The sequence below is a fragment of the Boleophthalmus pectinirostris genome, unplaced genomic scaffold, assembly GCF_026225935.1.
Source record: "Boleophthalmus pectinirostris isolate CB_2022bp ecotype Guang Dong unplaced genomic scaffold, ASM2622593v1 HiC_scaffold_17, whole genome shotgun sequence".
Classification (NCBI taxonomy): domain Eukaryota; kingdom Metazoa; phylum Chordata; class Actinopteri; order Gobiiformes; family Gobiidae; genus Boleophthalmus; species Boleophthalmus pectinirostris.
This window is the reverse complement of record NW_026571115.1, coordinates 19166011-19182954: the sequence shown is the minus strand read 5'-3', so window position 1 is coordinate 19182954 and position 16944 is coordinate 19166011. Positions and strand designations below refer to the sequence as shown.

General features: G+C 39.6%; 2 protein-coding genes across 3 annotated transcripts in view; one reads left to right on the top strand and one right to left on the bottom strand.

The window, feature by feature from the left end:
* The first annotated feature begins 1330 nt into the window (after nucleotides 1-1330).
* Nucleotides 1331-9776, top strand: glis2b (GLIS family zinc finger 2b). Its single transcript, XM_055152256.1, is given in 8 exon segments — nucleotides 1331-1428; nucleotides 1539-1639; nucleotides 1641-1738; nucleotides 2394-2521; nucleotides 4782-4931; nucleotides 5023-5156; nucleotides 5502-5620; nucleotides 5765-9776. Coding segments are annotated over 7 exon segments (1425 nt in total). The 5' UTR covers nucleotides 1331-1428; nucleotides 1539-1562; the 3' UTR covers nucleotides 6484-9776.
* A 116-nt stretch (nucleotides 9777-9892) lies between these two features.
* LOC110169868 (mitochondrial import inner membrane translocase subunit TIM16-like) overlaps nucleotides 9893-16944 on the bottom strand; it is a 93775-nt gene continuing 86723 nt past the window's right edge. The window contains exons 13-25 of one of the 2 annotated variants that reach the window (XM_055152652.1): nucleotides 16782-16924; nucleotides 16551-16655; nucleotides 15975-16060; nucleotides 15756-15897; nucleotides 15560-15649; nucleotides 15292-15408; nucleotides 15068-15203; nucleotides 14065-14156; nucleotides 13895-13981; nucleotides 11348-11432; nucleotides 11112-11248; nucleotides 10251-10316; nucleotides 9893-10059 (exon numbers count right to left, since the gene is read on the bottom strand). In XM_055152652.1, coding sequence (XP_055008627.1) covers nucleotides 9973-10059; nucleotides 10251-10316; nucleotides 11112-11248; nucleotides 11348-11432; nucleotides 13895-13981; nucleotides 14065-14156; nucleotides 15068-15203; nucleotides 15292-15408; nucleotides 15560-15649; nucleotides 15756-15897; nucleotides 15975-16060; nucleotides 16551-16655; nucleotides 16782-16924 — 1373 coding nt within the window. In that variant the 3' untranslated portion in view covers nucleotides 9893-9972. Of the gene's footprint in view, nucleotides 10060-10250; nucleotides 10317-11111; nucleotides 11249-11347; nucleotides 11433-11785; nucleotides 11875-13894; nucleotides 13982-14064; nucleotides 14157-15067; nucleotides 15204-15291; nucleotides 15409-15559; nucleotides 15650-15755; nucleotides 15898-15974; nucleotides 16061-16550; nucleotides 16656-16781; nucleotides 16925-16944 lie in introns of those variants that run through there. The other variant, XM_020935476.2, reaches the window with a different exon arrangement.

Sequence of the window (16944 nt, the reverse complement as noted above, 5' to 3'; positions counted from 1 at the left end):
TGCTCACAGTTTGTATGTCCTGTGTGTGGTCAGCAGAGCCCTCCTGGATGTGGGACAGTGAATGGTTGGTGGCCGTCCTGTGCTGGGTCGCTTGAACCTGCTGACCCCTCCCAGATACAAGGGCTTCATGTGGCCAGTGTCCAATGCACTCTCTCAAAGACCCCCTTTCACCGCTGCGTGTTTGAGTTAGGAAGGAAGAGAAGATTTGTGGAAATTACAGTTACACTAATGATTTATGTACATCATTTTGTGCATAGTTAAGGTGTTTACTACACTATTCCAAATTTCCATAAGCTGAAAACTGGTTTAGTTTAGTAGGACAACGAGTCAGATATGACAATGCTTTGATGTGTGATGTATGCTGTATGGTGAGGAGCAGTGAACCCTAACATTCATGAATAGAGATTTTGGCCATAAACCAGGAGTACAGTAGCAGCAGTGTATGAAAGAGCATGAAACATGGTGTTCAAACGCTATGAGGAGAGAGAGCTCAAAAACAGAGATTCACACAAGCTTTTTGTCTATACCATGTTCAAGTGTGTAGCTGAACCAGGTTTAAGGCAGAACTTACTGAGCAGTTTATAATGAAAAACAAAATGACGAGTTTGAGTGAGGTTTTTTTTTTTAATTAGAGAGTTGACAATATTATACTAAACCATATATTATGCTATCTTAATATGTTAAAAAATGAATGTTATTGCCCGTGGACTTGTTTATTTATAATCCTATTCTATAATGCTTTTATAATATTATTAAAATTGCAAATCTAATCAAATCAAATCTTTTTCCAAACTTGTGTAGCACTTTATAAAATATGGTTTACACTTACATGTGTTGGCTGGAGTAGTTGTAAATTTAAATGTTTGTGCATTTTTAGCAGTGGAAGCTAAGTAAATATAATTCCTGTTGTTCAACTGCTAACATAGAAAAAGGTGATGGTGCTGCATGAGGTCAGCGTTGCCTGCAAATGAACTCAGATGCCCTGTCTGAGCCCCGGGCCAGGTCTATGGGTCAGGTTGTGAAAGATGGAGGGGGTCCAGCTGGACCTTTATGTCCCCGGGGGCAATGCTGGGGGGGTCCTAAAAGGTCCAAGGGGTCTAAAGGTGCACTCAGGGGGGCAGCAGGAGTGGGCCGAGGGGGCACATGTGACCGGGTGCAAAAGTCCAGCCTGTGACCAGTGGGTGGAGCACTGCTGGTATGACTGACCATCTGGATTAGATTGTAGACATTCCTGGAGAAGATTGTGTGAGTAAAGGTCAGAATGGAAAAAGAGGAGGGGGTCACCAATCTCAGCGTGTGCATGTTTATTTTTCCCTCGCTGACTCTGTGTTGCAGTTTACGATTGTGGTCAGTTTACCATTGTTGGACAGTTCTTGGGAGGCAGAGGAATGCGGGGCTTACACAACGCTCACATGGGAAATATTGCAGGTGTAGGAATCCCCTGCTGAGCTCTTTTACATTCAACCGCAGTATTTCATAAGGAAACGCCGCTTCCAGGCCTGTCTGACTGTACCCCTCTGTGACTGTTGTTTGTACAGGTGGGAGGTCCCCGGGCTGTGGTCATGCTGTCCCTGGATGAGCCCCTGGACTTGAAGCTGCCTCGACGGGCTGGTGGGAGAGACAGGGGTGCCAGGTCGCCCCCTCTCTCCAATTCACCCCAAACGCGCCCGCCAACTGCACATGACCGATGACGGCACTGCTATCATTGAGCCTGCATCTCCACCTTCTCCACATAATGGTATGACACACAAGCTACAGTGTATGATGCTAAACTAGAGGTGGACTATATATTGAAATATTACTAATATTGTTAATGTTGTTTGTTTTGAATATTTGCAGATCTGAAATACTGAATATATTGTATTTTGTATAATAGAAAACTATCCCAAAACAACAACGAAAGTGGTGTAAACTTAAAAAAAAAAAAGATATATAAATGATATTTCTGCACTAGTCATTTTACATTTGTCTGATTCTTAAACCTCATCTAATACATTAAAAAACATGCTTTAGCACATTTCTGTTGGACAGTCCAAATATTGGGTTAAAATATTGATATATATATTTTATCAATATCACCCCTATGCTAAACTGACTATGAAACCAATGTATAATGTTCCTGTTTTGAAAGCATACATGAATTCTTTGCCCGCATATGGCCCACATTGAAATATGTTACATATGTTTACGATTTAGTGCTGAAATTGTTTTTACTTTAGCTCTAATGACATTACTTCTTCTTTGTTTATACTGCGCAAGCCTCATCTTTGTGCCCTCTGCTGGTGTTTAGTGCACAGATATTTTAAGATAGTACCTATTAGCATAGCAAAGACTACATATCAAGACACAATATCAGACAAATGTGAACAACTCCCAGTGTGTTTGTGTGTTAGGTGTGCAGGTGGTACCTCAGGACCGAACGGAGACCCCCACCCCCCCTGCAGTGGACCTCAGCATGTCCCCCTCCTCACGCCACACCCCCAGCTCCCCAGAAACATCCAATGGCTACGTCCCCTCAGGGGTAAGTAGTACAAATAAGTTTCACGTGCATTTGTACTTTGATATGTGCTAACACAGATCTGGCTTTCAAGTGGTGGGTGGGTAAGTGGTCAGAAGAAGATTTCACAATATCCAGCCAAAAATCCAGCCATGATGCTATATGCCAAGCCAAGCCATCTGGTGATCTGTCCTACAAATTGTGCCATCCCTATAGGAGCCTAAAGGATGTCTCAGTGTAGTACACTAGACCTAATTCCTTAATACAAATACATATTCCCTGCAAATAAATGTTAAATATAAAAAAAAGCTTTGGGAAAGCAGTGGCTAAGTGGACAGAGGATAATCTCAGCTCCAACTAGGAAGATGGGCGATACTCATGAAAATGAATCTCCAGAGAACAGTAATAGAAGATATTTCCATCTAAAACATGGCTTCAAATGTGTATTAGAGTATCAGACAAATGTGAAAGAACATTGCAGACATATCACATTATAGCTTTGTTTGATTACAATATTTATTTTTAATCTGCTATTTTTTCCACATTTTGTGATTCAAATCTACATATATTTATGATATGATAATTTTATATATTGTCTAATGATGTTATTAAACAATACACTGATGTTGGTGATTGGTGATGGTCCGAGGGTCACTTCTGTTTGTTTACACCAAAGCAACTGGCTATAAATGTAGCTTTATCATCTGTAGAGTGAATGGATAATGCTATGTAAAGTGTCTTTAAATGTCTAAAGAGCAATATAGATCAATTGCAGGCTTTATTATGAAATTTTGAAGCACAATATATTGCTACAGACAAATATTGAGATATTTATTGTTGCAGCTTAGGCACTGCATGTTTAAAAATATCACTAAGAGAATGAACCAATAATTACTCATAGAAGTGACTTTTTTGTTCCCCAAAATGTATTGTACTAGCTTTCATATATTGAACGTTAAGTTGATATAGTAATTATCATGACAGGCCTTTTACAAAATCTTAAAGGGCCTGTATAAATGTACAATGCTAATCTCATCAGCCCTGAAAAACAAAAGCATATTTTTATACATTTATAGCACTGAAATGTCTGGGCTTTTCCTTTCAGTGTGTGGCACCCTTTATTTGCAGACTGACTTAGTGACGGGACTAGTAGATAAACAACAGCTATGTGTCCGTCTATGAGGAAATCAGACTATCCCATTAGCTTGTGACAGAGCAGGGTGTTGGGCCTCCTCTTATCAAGCACCTCCTGTGTCTCCTGTGCATGTTCTGTGTGGCCTCGCTGGCATGACGTGTGTGCGCTTCTCAGTGTGTACACGCGTAATCCGATTTGAGACAAGGTACAGCCATGCAGACCTCACGCTGCCTAATTCAATTCATTCCCAATTGAATTCAGTGGCCCTGGCTGGAACCATTCAGCGAACTTGGTGCCCCCCCAGCATATACAAGACAATGGCCTGCACAGTTTTCATGTTATGTATGGAATGGGTAGAACTACTGCTATTATGTGGATCATCCAGCATTTCTTGTAGTTACGGTAGACCTCACGTGTTTCTGTAGCCTAAAGCTGTTCACATAGTTTTGCATGCACAGACATAGCAGGGAATCGGTCTCATTTAAAGCAATTAGTTACATTCATATTTTCTATCTTTCTATACACTCACCAGTGTATCTGAATCTATGAGGACACAGTATGGGAGATAGCATGGGACTGTGGGCTTTTGAGACTGGGTGTGCCAGAGTGTGGTATATTAGCCCTTTGAGCTCCTGCTGAGGTTCAATGAATTTTACAGCTCCCATACCAAGCTCAGGGATGTAGTGAGCTTTGGAGGAGTGTGGTGGGTGTCTTCAAAGTAAAAGTGAGGTTTAGAAAGAGAGAAAGTAAAGATGTGAACTTCATACATAGTTGATGGAAGCTACAGGCTAAATATAATGACCACTGTGAAGGTGGAAATGCATGTAGATTAGCCATTTATCATTGAACAAGTTTGACAAATGAATTGATCTTTTTTAACTTTCAAATGTCTTTGTAATCCCCTCATTCATCTAGGTAGGATCCATAGCAAAAGAAATTCAGTTCTTCAACTGGATGGACTTCTGTCATAACTTATTAGTTCTGTCATAACTTATTTGTAAAAAAAAAAAAAAAAAAAGTTGTTATTAAAAATGTTATTATCACAAATTATAATATTAAGTTTTTTAAAATATCATTCTTTCATTTTATCCCATTATTTTAGGATATAGTGTAGACATTATACCACATTTCCTCTTCTCATTTTCCCAGAATTCCCTCTCACAGGCCTTTCAGTTCTTTGTGCCAATTGGAGCTGGGACAGGGCTTCACCTGCCATCCTCCATGTTTATGAGCCAGAGTGACAAAAGAGCGTCTCCAGACCTCTCAGCAGACGAACAGCTGGCCTGCCGCTGGAAGAAGGTATGTTACAATGATACACATGGAGAACCTAATGTACTCTACTTGTATCATTACCATCATTTAAAGTTGTGCATTATCTTGTCTTTGACAGTGCCATCACCTCTTTGACTCTCTGCAAGACCTAGTGGACCATGTAAACGACTTTCACGTCAAACCTGAAAAGGATTCTGGGTATTGTTGCCACTGGGAGGGCTGTGCACGTAAAGGGAGAGGGTTCAATGCCAGGTGAGTAGGTATACAGCTTGAGCATAGTATGTAATACACTCATTTGGTTTATACACTGGGATACAAAATGTTGTTGATGAAAAACAAATTTCAGTTTAGATGATAGCAAACTAATATCATGTGGGTTTGTGAGTAGACTGTAGGTAGACTTTTTAGCAACTACTGTAAACTAACAAGCATCTAAGAAATACTCTTGAGTTGAGTTTTAAAAGATACTGAGATATTATTGCTGAGGTATATAGTATCTAGTAAACTGTGAACTTAGCCTAAAATCAGTCACTGCTTTTTTTGTTTGTTTGTTTTTTATATGCCTTAGAGTCACTGTTTTTATTTATATGGTTTAAGGTACAAGATGCTTATCCACATCCGCACTCACACAAATGAGAAGCCCCACCGTTGTCCCACTTGCAACAAGAGCTTTTCTCGTCTGGAGAACCTGAAGATCCACAACCGCTCCCACACAGGTCAGCAATGGGCCCCACTCAAATGCTTTAGTGACAAATATAATACTCAGTGTTAAACACTGTAGTGCCAGGATGGTATGACCGTATGTTGTTAGAAGAGCTATTGAGCATTGTGGTTTTTAACCAAACTTGTTGTATCCACAGGTGAGAAGCCGTATATTTGTCCATACGAGGGCTGTAACAAGCGTTACTCAAACTCCAGCGACCGCTTCAAACACACACGCACTCACTATGTGGATAAGCCCTACTACTGCAAGATGGTGGGCTGCCTGAAGCGCTACACTGACCCCAGCTCCCTCCGCAAGCACATCAAAGCCCATGGTCACTTTGTGGCCCAGGAGCATGGCTCTCCAGGTGGGGTCGGCTCACTGCTGAAGGGTCCGCCTGCAGGGCTCACCAATGGAGGAGGCAAGGACTCAGAAATGTCCTACGTGAGTGGGGCCCACATTATCATTCCTAGTGCTGCAGCTGCTCTTTTGGGAAGCCACGCTCTGCAGAGTCTGGGGGGCTCTTTGCCTCTGTCCCCCCTCAGCCCCCGTCCCCTGGACCTCAGCTCACTGGGATGCCCAGGGTCTCCACCAGGTTCCATTTTGTCTTTTAATGGCTCCCACCTGGGCCTGGCTAAGTCTCCTCTGCTCTCCTCGACTTTCCCCTCTGCCGCCCTGGGCCTGCCCATGATGCCAGTGCTGGGAGCCGCGTCTGAGCGCAGAATTCACTCCATCAAGAAGGGCCGCATGGAGGAAGTGGAGCCCGAGGTGACTGGGGGGGCCCTGAATCTCTCCACTGGAGGTTCTCATGATCCCCTGTCCTGGGTGGTCATACCCCCAGGCACTGTGGTGCTGAAGCCAGCTGTGGTTAACTGATACACTCACACATTCCTGAAGAGCTCAGGGGGTCCGGGGGGAGGGAGGGGCACACAGCGGCGAGGGTACGGGTGGTCAAAGGTGAAAGGGATCGGCTCGCACAATCAAACTTAAGCAATGCATTCAGAGGAGATGGGAACGGGAGACAAACTTCCTCCAATAACACTACACCTCACATGACATCAACGCAAGCCTCGTTTGGATGGGAATCTGAGGCCCAAGAACTGTCCAGTAACACGTACATCTGTATCACTGATACAGACTTCACTTATGTTATACATTCCTGTGTCTGTATTTTTCTTGTGCTCTGTGTTCTTCTAAAAGTCCAGTTTGATTGACACATATTTAAATATTCACCTCATCGACATTGTGCCTATCACTTCACAGTGAGAAAGAGACACGAAACTGAATGACGCACTCACTGTGAGGTAAAAGTGCATCCACCACAGACTTTCACAGCTGATTTATGAAGCTATGACCCATTTTCACAGGCTGATGTGATTAATGTAATTCAGACAGACTTGCTGTGCGAGGCAAGTGAACTCAAACTGTCTCTGTGCAGGGTTTGTGCTGGATAAGCTGGATATGTCAGCTTTAGAGCAGGGCCCTTCTCAGAGACAGATCTGTTAAATACAGCACTTACTTGTGTCATACGGTTATACTGTCGCACAGTAACCTCAGAACTGCTGCTAACCTCTCAGCTCCCTCAATGTATTTGTAGAGAGCATTTCTGACAATCTCACCCCATTTGGGGAAGCAAAAACAAGGACCAGCCCATTAGACCAGACTGTTGGACATGCAGACAATGGGCTTTTAGGACACAGAGCAGTATAAGTGACTTCAATAGACAAGTGGTGTTTCATCACCTGACAATGACCAATACTTTTAATTATGACATGTTTTTACACAAATTAAATGGTAAGACGTTGATGTATCTGGCTCCCCCTTCTGGTAAGGCACAGTGCACAACATCTTGCTAGCACGCTGGCTGTTTGCAGTCAGATTGTCCAGCTGCTTTCTCGTAAATTGAATCAACACTGCCAGTTGGTCTATGAAAAGAGCACTGTGGCGATAAACACTGAAGTCGTGTGTTATGAAGTGAGCCGACCCAAAACCAGCTGTGCTAAACAGGTGGTGATCCAGTCAAGGCCAAACCAGCCTTTATTGGTGCAAATGGTGTCCCAGGTTCAACAAGTGCCACAGTGAGGTTAGACCATCAGCAGCAGACAGGGAGAGCGAGGGCTGTGCACTGTGCCAGTGTGGAGGATACAGATAATGCCACACACAGCTGGACTGCCTATAAAGCCACACTGTTTTAAACTGCCTCAATACCCTGTCCACAGTGGCTTCTCTAAAGAAACTCTTTGACTTGTGGGAAAACTTTCTCCTGATTCCATTTTGCAGTCGAGTCGCACTTAACATAAACTATATCCTTTACATGTTATATGAAATATGTTACTGCCAACAGCCATTATTTTCAGCTGTACTTAGCTGCAGGGTTCAGTCTAAAATGGGTTAAATGGCCACACTGTTGACTGCTGCCTCAGCTGAGGAAGGTAGAGGGTGAGGATAGGATTTACGCAACAAAAGGAGTTCCTTAAAGTTTTCTGCCAACGCTCCTCACCTCTGCATCTCTGTTTGCCATGCAGTTCTCAGTTATGGTTTCATGTTTGTCATTATTTTTATTTAGTTCTGACGAGACATTTTTTCTGATGTTGAAGTTGCTTCTTGTCTGTAATGCAATGGCTGCTCTGCATTCAGCTTTCTGCTGCCACGGCTGAGTCTTAAAAGGGGTTGATGTGAGGCAGAAAAAAAAACAGGATTTGGGTTTGCTTCTAGGGTACTTGTTCCCAATTTGGGCTGGACTGAAATCTAGGTCACAACATGATGTGATAGAGTAGGAAATGTGTACAGTTTACTGGCATCTATTTATCATCGAGAGGTTCAGTATTTCAAAAGTATAACCTTTTAAAGGGTCTGTGTCATTATTATATGCCCGGTTTAATATTGTGATCTAAAAAAAAAAATTTCATGATCTCAATCTCACACTAATCTATTTTTTGCAAGTTAGTATTAGTATAAATAAGATTTGTTATGTTCTGTAGTTCCCATTTAGTCAAATACAATTGCATTTTGGAATTTCTTCTGATGTTGTTCTGATACTGTTGAACTGGTGGCTGTGCTACAAGGACATTAAGAAGAAAATCCGGAATATACATTATAAGCCAACAAAGCAGTGCCAGACAGCCTCCTCTTGTCTTTTCACTTCTGCAGCTTTAGTGGCCAGTAGAACATTCCCTTTCAGTCACACTAGCTTTTACAATATAATCTGTGCCACTGAACTCTGTCCACCCTCTGTTTTAACCTTTTTATAGTTTAAGCCCAAAGGATCAACACATTTTGGCCACTAGGCTTTTAACACAGATGAGGAAAACAGGCATCCACTAGCAAATAAATAACAAACACATTTGTCTGATGATGTACCTCCTATTCCCCTATAACGGTGAGAGGCTTCAGTCATCACGTATGTTAATTTTAAGCAGCTCGTATCATTACAGATTTCCAGGTGGGATGTCATCAGACATTGAAATGGTTACCATGGAAACCATTCAACCCAGATGCTGTGGACTTGATGGTGTCCTCTGCTGGACTAAGACTCAGTGAGGCAGTAGAAAGCTGACATTGACAAGGATCCGACCAGGGTCCATATTGTTTCCATATTCAATAAGCTGTATCCTCTATTAACCCTTTGAGCTCGGTCTGTAATGAAACTGCACTTTCTCTCTTTTAGCTATAGACAAGAGTATGCCGTTACATTATTTGGCAGCATACAGCCATCAATCATTTTAGGAACCAAGTGTATTTGTAACAATCAGAATTTGAAATTGTATTTGTAAATTGTAAAGTGGTACTTGCTTCTGGATAAGCTAATTTAATGCTATTAAAATTTCCAGGGCATAAATATGTTGCTATCAGAGGTGCCACAATGTTGCACAAAGGGTTAATGTTAAGACAAAGGCCATGCAAGGCCTGTTTCGAGTTATGTTTTTGCACATTTGTGAGATATTATGTCAGTATTTTAATTTTTCAAAGTGCCTTTTTATTATTATAGGGTAAACTACCGAATACACTTTACAAAAATGATGTTATAAAAATATATTTTTCCTTGGCATCATGTTCCATGGTTGAACATGCAGAATTTTAGAGTTGTAAAGTCTCCAATTGGTACAACATAGCTGTGTTCTCCTGTTTTAGAGGAATTTTATTACGATATTGATAATAATGTCAATGAAAAGAACAATCTTTAATAAAGTTGCATTTGATAACATTTTTGTGTTTATTTTACACCATAGCTCCGGTTCTGTGAATGTGAATTTCTGCTAATGCAAATAATTGAAATGAAAACAAATTAAAGAAAAGGTAGGCTTTTTATTAGGACATAATTTACAGAGGAGGGGGAGAGGACAATTGGGGGGTTTCATTCATACTTCATGTTTCTGTGTTCTGCTGTGACTTCTGTGTTTGCTCGGACTGTATCCTTAATTCTTCATCTAGTCGCTCTTTGGCTCGAACCACCTCAAAACAACAAAGAAGAAAATTAGCACTTGTATGTACTTTTTACATCTATGAGCAAATAGCACTGACAGGTGTTGCATTTTATTCAGCAGATCATAAGACCATTATGTGGCCGCAATTAACAGTATAGAAAAACAAACATTAACAACATTAAATACTGAAAGCACAGCAAAGGTCATTGAGGTACTTACTTTTGACTGAAGGTAAAAAGAACCACCAACTGACTTGTCATTAGCTTTAAAAAGGTGCTCATAATTCTGAAAAGGACAATTATACATTTTAAAACAAACACAAGAATTAACAATTAAGCATTTAGTCAGGTGAGAATGCAAGTACCCTCCACTACTATTGGCACTAAAGACAAATTTCAGCAAAGTGGGCTGTTAAAAATTGTTCTTGTTGCTTTGTTAAAATAATAAGCAAACTGGCAAAAAAAACCCTGTTATTTTAGCTTAAATATTGCATCATCTTATACACTTAATTTGTGCCAAAAATATCACAATATTGGCACAATATTAAGGGAAAAGTCAATACAGTGTATTTACAGTAAATGTGAACATCTTTAAAACAATGTTTAGGATCAGTGATCATCGCCTGACACTAAGTTTAAGTCGTGAGGGCAGCAAGTTCCTACTTTTGAGCCTACACTTTAGAAACTCGTATGAATTTTGATAATGTCAAACTACCTTTAAACATAAACCCAATACACCAAAAGCTTCAGCACGCTACACAAAAGCAACAGCTACAGTGTAGAATGCACATGAACAAATAACAAAAATTTGACCGAAATATGGATTTGAGTCAAGTAGCCTACAAGTTTCTGAGCCCAAAGAAAAATGTCTGTCCCAAAATCAACTTCTGTAATCAGGACTTTTAAACATAATGACCATATAAGCCAGTAACAGGACGTTTGCCTCACCCCAATCTGCACAAGACTAGTTTCAGTGAGCACATAAGTTTAACATTACACAAATATCATCATATATAATAAATTTGACCAGGGCGCCAATAAGAATGTAAGGCACGTGCATTGTTCATTGAGTGGTCTGCACCTTCTGGATCTCCTCAGGGGTCAATGTGCTGATGTTGAGAATTTGCTGGGCCTCTTGTAGAGACATCCCCGTGATACTGGAGGCTGCTGCAGACTGCTGTCCCGCCGTGCTCCTGGCGCGTGCTGCTGCTTGACTGGCTGTAAGGCAAATAATAACAACAAGATAAGCACAAGGCCAATTAATATTAACACCAAATTAATGCAACCAGAAATTAATAATGAGGAGAAAGAGGGTACCAGCAAATTCTTGTTGTAAGGCACGGGCAAATGCGCGTCCTACTACCTGCACACCCATGACAATGATCTGTGCCAGGTATTTAGCCTATAAAGAAAACAGACATCTTCATTAAGACCAATTACATCAGCAGTGCAGACAACACAGGCCGTGAACGTGACCTCCTTCCTCTGACAATCATCCATCAGCAGGTCTTGCGTAATGCGACCTTGGCCACTGAAGACAACACTATCCCCAAATCTCCAGCTTTATTTTACTCATTATGCTGTATCAAATAACACAACAATTCATCAGACTACAGCTTACATAAGTCCACACCATACAAAAACCGTCTATGATAAAACAGCAATGCGGAAAATAAGTGTGCCGCTAAAACTACGTACTGTCCGGTCTTGGTAAATGTATAAGAAAGACATCTCACTGAATGTAAATATTCTTACCATGTTGATGTGCCTGTACAGTTCACACGGACTGTCCCGTGGATGTTTTCACATGGACGCTCTGGAAGGTGACTGAGAGGTCAAAGTTCAATGCAGATCTGAAATCAAGAAGAGCACAGGGAGGAGAACTATGCGATACTGACACCTAGCGGTAGGGAGGATCCACTAGATTAACTTTGTCAAGAAATGTGAAAAAAAAAAAGCCTCATAATATAATAAAGTGATTAAAAATTGTTTTATTCCAGTATAATAAGTAAAACAAGCACATTGTAAAATAATTTTAAACCACAAATTCCAGTTAAAATCCAATAAACACCACCATATTGCAATTTAGAATCACAAGAACAGACATCAAACATCCACCTGCACTTTGTGTAAACATGACGTGCATGATTGTGCATGGCCACATTTAGGGTCAGTTTTACAGTACAATGCCATTTGGTTAATGCCTGGGAGAGTGACTTGAGGTGGAGTGTGGAATGGAGTCGCCATTGATACTGACCATCTACAATTACATTACAAAACCATAAAACTAAAATTATTCTACAGCAAAATGTTATCAAAGCATAACAAATCACAATCATTTACCTCTAAAGGCCTCTAAAACACCATTGTATTTTAATCAATATCTATTTGAATAGTAGAAAATATAAAAAAGAGAAACACTGTAATGTATCTAAAAATGGCAGAAACATGTAACTTTATGGCAGTTCGTGGAAAACATAAAGAACCCTGTTGTATTCTCAGTGTAGTTTTTGCATTACAGCAGTTCAGGAGAGAGTGTGTGCCCTGTGTAACTGAATAGGAAGACAGATTTCATTATGTGTGTTGTCCTCCCTGTACTGGCCTTTATGTACAGACGTAATTTCAAGACACATGTGGGTCATCAGGTAGCATGTGCAAAGGCCTGTCAAGACAATAGGCAAGTGATTCATGCAAGTCTCAGAGATTATAAAAGGCATACTCAAATGTAGTTACCGTGGGTCCTGATTTACAACGTATTCATAAAAAACGTTTTTTATAACACATACATACGTAAGACACTCATTTTTTCATTACATTGTTCAAAGTGTGGAAAATGATTTGTGCTTTCTTGATATTCAAAAGACAATGAACCACTAAAATTACGATTCACATAAAACAGGTTTTTCCCAACTATTACAAATGTGTCACCCAAAGATTACTTCCAGTTTCATGCAATCTGACGACAAGGTAAACATTGTTTTTCTCATATCAAAACATATGCACGATTACATCCAAAGGATCCCTGCTGTGATAGTGGAGATTCACATTGTACAGTATTTTCCCATGTGCAGGTATTTGACACGTAATTGACATTTTGGTGGAACAGCCTCTAGACAAGTGGCAACATTAGACTTGGCCTCTCCAGTTGGCACCAATGCAAAAAGGCAAAGACATTTCTCATCTAGTCATCCTAAAAAAACAAAACAAATGCATTTAGCACACACTGAATATTCAAGTATTAATGATATACAGGGTGACCACCTCAATTTGTAGAAAAAAGAGAGGCACATGTGGTGGTACACGGAGGGACAGACTCGGGAAATTTCAGTTCAAGCATACACACATACAGTGATGGGAAGAATACTTTGAAAATGTATTTAGTTATAAAATACTAAATACCTGCATTATGTACTTGTAACTCATGTACTTGTGTGTATTAATTGCAAAGGTGTTTTGTAACGTATTCTGATATATGGTTCAGTCAGAGTAGTGTATTCTGAATACTCTGAATACTTTCACACAGGATTGCATTTAAGTTATAGTGTAAAGACGCAACAAAGGATTAAAACAGCGTTACATTTGTTTCACTGTTTATTATGCATTTATTTATCACTGATCAGAGAAGGAAAAATCACACTTACACACATCACAAAGGCAGTGTTTTATATTTTTCTCACTGATTACGTGCAGTTTGAAGCCATGTATTCCTTTGATTTTTAGAAATGTAAGTATATTCTGCATAACACCAAATGAAAAAGCAACTGAACAGAAATACAGTTACACAAAATTTTTATTCTGAACTCAGCACAGGAACAAGTGGTGGTCACCCTAATGATATGAGTCTAATCATAACAGTTCACTCACCCACTCATCATCATCAACTCCTTCGAAAGCTTCCTGGGGCAGAGGGTCATCCAAGTTTCCGAGTTTAGCCACCATAGCACTGAGCAACTAGTTTGTACACAAAAAATAAAGTACATAAGTTTAATTAAGATAAATGTTTACACAATAGCATGAAAAATACACAGGCATACCTCCTCTTTCTTTTGCTCATCACTTTTCTCCTCCAGGTAATATGAAGAGGGCATGTATTTCCTCACTGGTGCCTCTTTGGGAGCTTCACTCACTAAAGATTGCATCATGAAAAGGCAGATATTATTTCAGGTGTATGTGCAACAAAAGCAAGCAAAGAGCATTAAATAAAGGACTAATACACTAAAGGAAGGGAAGGAAAAGTAGAAGAAATAGCAGTCGTTAGTAGGGGTGTAACAATATAAGAGTCTCACAATACGATATTGTCATGGTATGAACCTTACGGTACGATGTTTATTGCGATTTCGTGGGGAAGCTCCTGATATGGCTGTGAGGCTCACGATATTACGATATTATACATAATAACAAGACTAACATTATAAAATGTTTGACCAGTCATTTGGTACAACATTTATTATCATATTCTAGGGATGTATCAATATCCAAATCTCACAGTACAATATTATCACTATATGCATCTCACGGTATGATATTTATTGTGACATTCTGAAGAGGCTAATATAATTGTAGATGGAACACTTTTATGCTTTTAAAATACCTTGACAAGATTTTGGTGTGAATTATTACAGTCATAATCCCAAGAATTCAAGTAAAAAACATATTTATTCATGTTGTCTGCACTGAAATGAATCATGGGATATGTAGTTCTCTATGTTTATAAGATGTTGCTACTGTAAAGAAACAAAGAAACTTGTGATTTGATATATTGTGACAGCACATGATATTATTGTGTGACTTTTGACAATACGATATCACGATATTTCGATTATTGTTACATTCCTAGTAGTTAATATGTATTTTATTAGAGAGTATGCATATAATCTTATTTCAGAATATCCAGTATATATATATTTATTAGTAAGGAATATTTAATTATTAGTAAGTCATATTTAAAACATATTAATATAAACTATATTAAAGCAACTTTTATCATGTATATTTATCCACACATTTTACATACATTCATATTGTTTATTACAGCACCTGGAGTCATGTCTTTAGGCTTCAGGCTCATCCTCTTGTGTTGACTGTTGATGCCAGAGAGCCAAGCAGACCCTGTCAGAGCTGGTTCCCAACAAATAGCAGTATCTGGGTACACATCATCTTGGAAAAATTCTTTCTGGATGAACATCACAAGCACAACTACAGATTAAAGACATGTACAAATGCAATATAATATCATCCAGCAGGTGGCGTAACTGTTTCACCTTCACCCGTGGGACTTTGAAGGCAACAGGTTCTATGGTGGTCTTGGTGAGCATCATCGCCACTGCTATCTCCACCTCCTGGACATTGCATGCAGTCTTGGGCAAAAACGCAAAGCCCTGTTCACAAAATATGTGTTCAGTTTTTATTGCTTCATCAAAAAGACATGAGAAGATAAGGACAAGTAGTAGAAGTAGTAATAATAATGATAGTAGTAGTAGTAGTAGTAGTAGTAGTAGTAATAGTAGTAGTAGTAGTAGTAGTAGTAACCTTGTGAGGCTCAGGAGTGTTGAAGTTGCTACACTCAATGAAATATGGATTTTCAGGAACAAGCTCATAAATGTGAACTCGAGTGTCACCCTGAAGAAAAAAAAAACAGTAATTACTTACTATTTATAAACCAAAACAAAAATGATAATAGACAAAAGTAAAATTCAGCTTAAAAGACTGAAATGAGTGGCCTTACTTTTCCAGTGAGGATGACCACGCTGGTGTCGGGGTCATAAAATGGGATGAGAGTTGAGGGAGCGACGTCCACATACACTTTACTCACAGCTCCAGACGACAGAGAATCAGCTGAGTACAAGTACAGACCTCTCTCACTTTGACTGAAGAAAAACAAAATAGCCATCTAAAATAAATCAGCTCACATAGACAAGACTTAATATTAGCAACTTATACTCACATGTTAAATCCAGTTACCAGCAGATACTTGCCCTCACACACCCACACAATACGAGCCCCTCTGTGCCCTTCAGGACCAGGACCCTCCTAAATAAACATTGCATGAGTTTTGGTAGCAGCAGAAACAAGATAATTTCTACTTCTACTAGTTTATTTGAAAATAAAATGATATGTTATACTTTCTAATAAACCAGTTATGTATTTTTTAGCTGACAGAGAAAGGTTTAAAGGAAAAGAGAATCCTTCAAATATTAATGTGGGAATAAGTGTGCAATGATTGATAATTTATTAAATCAATAAATTTTAAAGGCATTCTAACAGACGAAGTTAAGTAAATGTAGACTGTGTAATCCCTCATTCGTCCAGGAGTGGTTCAATGGAGAGAATGTTTCAAAAGTGATCAACTGAACAATTAATTGAAATGGAAAATGACAAGCTGAAATATCTCGATAGCAAAAACAGTGTCCAGTTGAAAACAGTTGAAACCCTCCCTACAGTAAGTGAATATACATTTTCATCAAATTATGTTTTAATTAATCTAACAGCATTTAAAGCAAATAAATGTTGTGTTATAGACCTGCACAGGTGTAGCTGACTTGCGAGGGTCGTATATTCTAACTTTCCCATCTTTACAAACTGTAGCCAGAAGCTTGCCATCTGGACTCCACGCCATGCCAAACACCTGGATGTAAAACACAGGAAGGTATATTAATTATAAAATAAAGAATCAAAGGCAGACATAGTGAAAAACTCCATGAGGTAAAGATTTATCCAGATGTGTGGTGTCAGGGCGATATTCAGCACCCACCTGATCCTCGTGTCCAGACAGGACTTTGACTTCATCTCCACTTTCCAAGTTCCACAGTCTCACCGTGAGATCATAGGACGAGGACACCAGCAGCCCACTGGCCAGAGGGTGAAACTTGATGGAATAAATCTTCTCCGTGTGGCCTAACAAGAAAATAATAAAA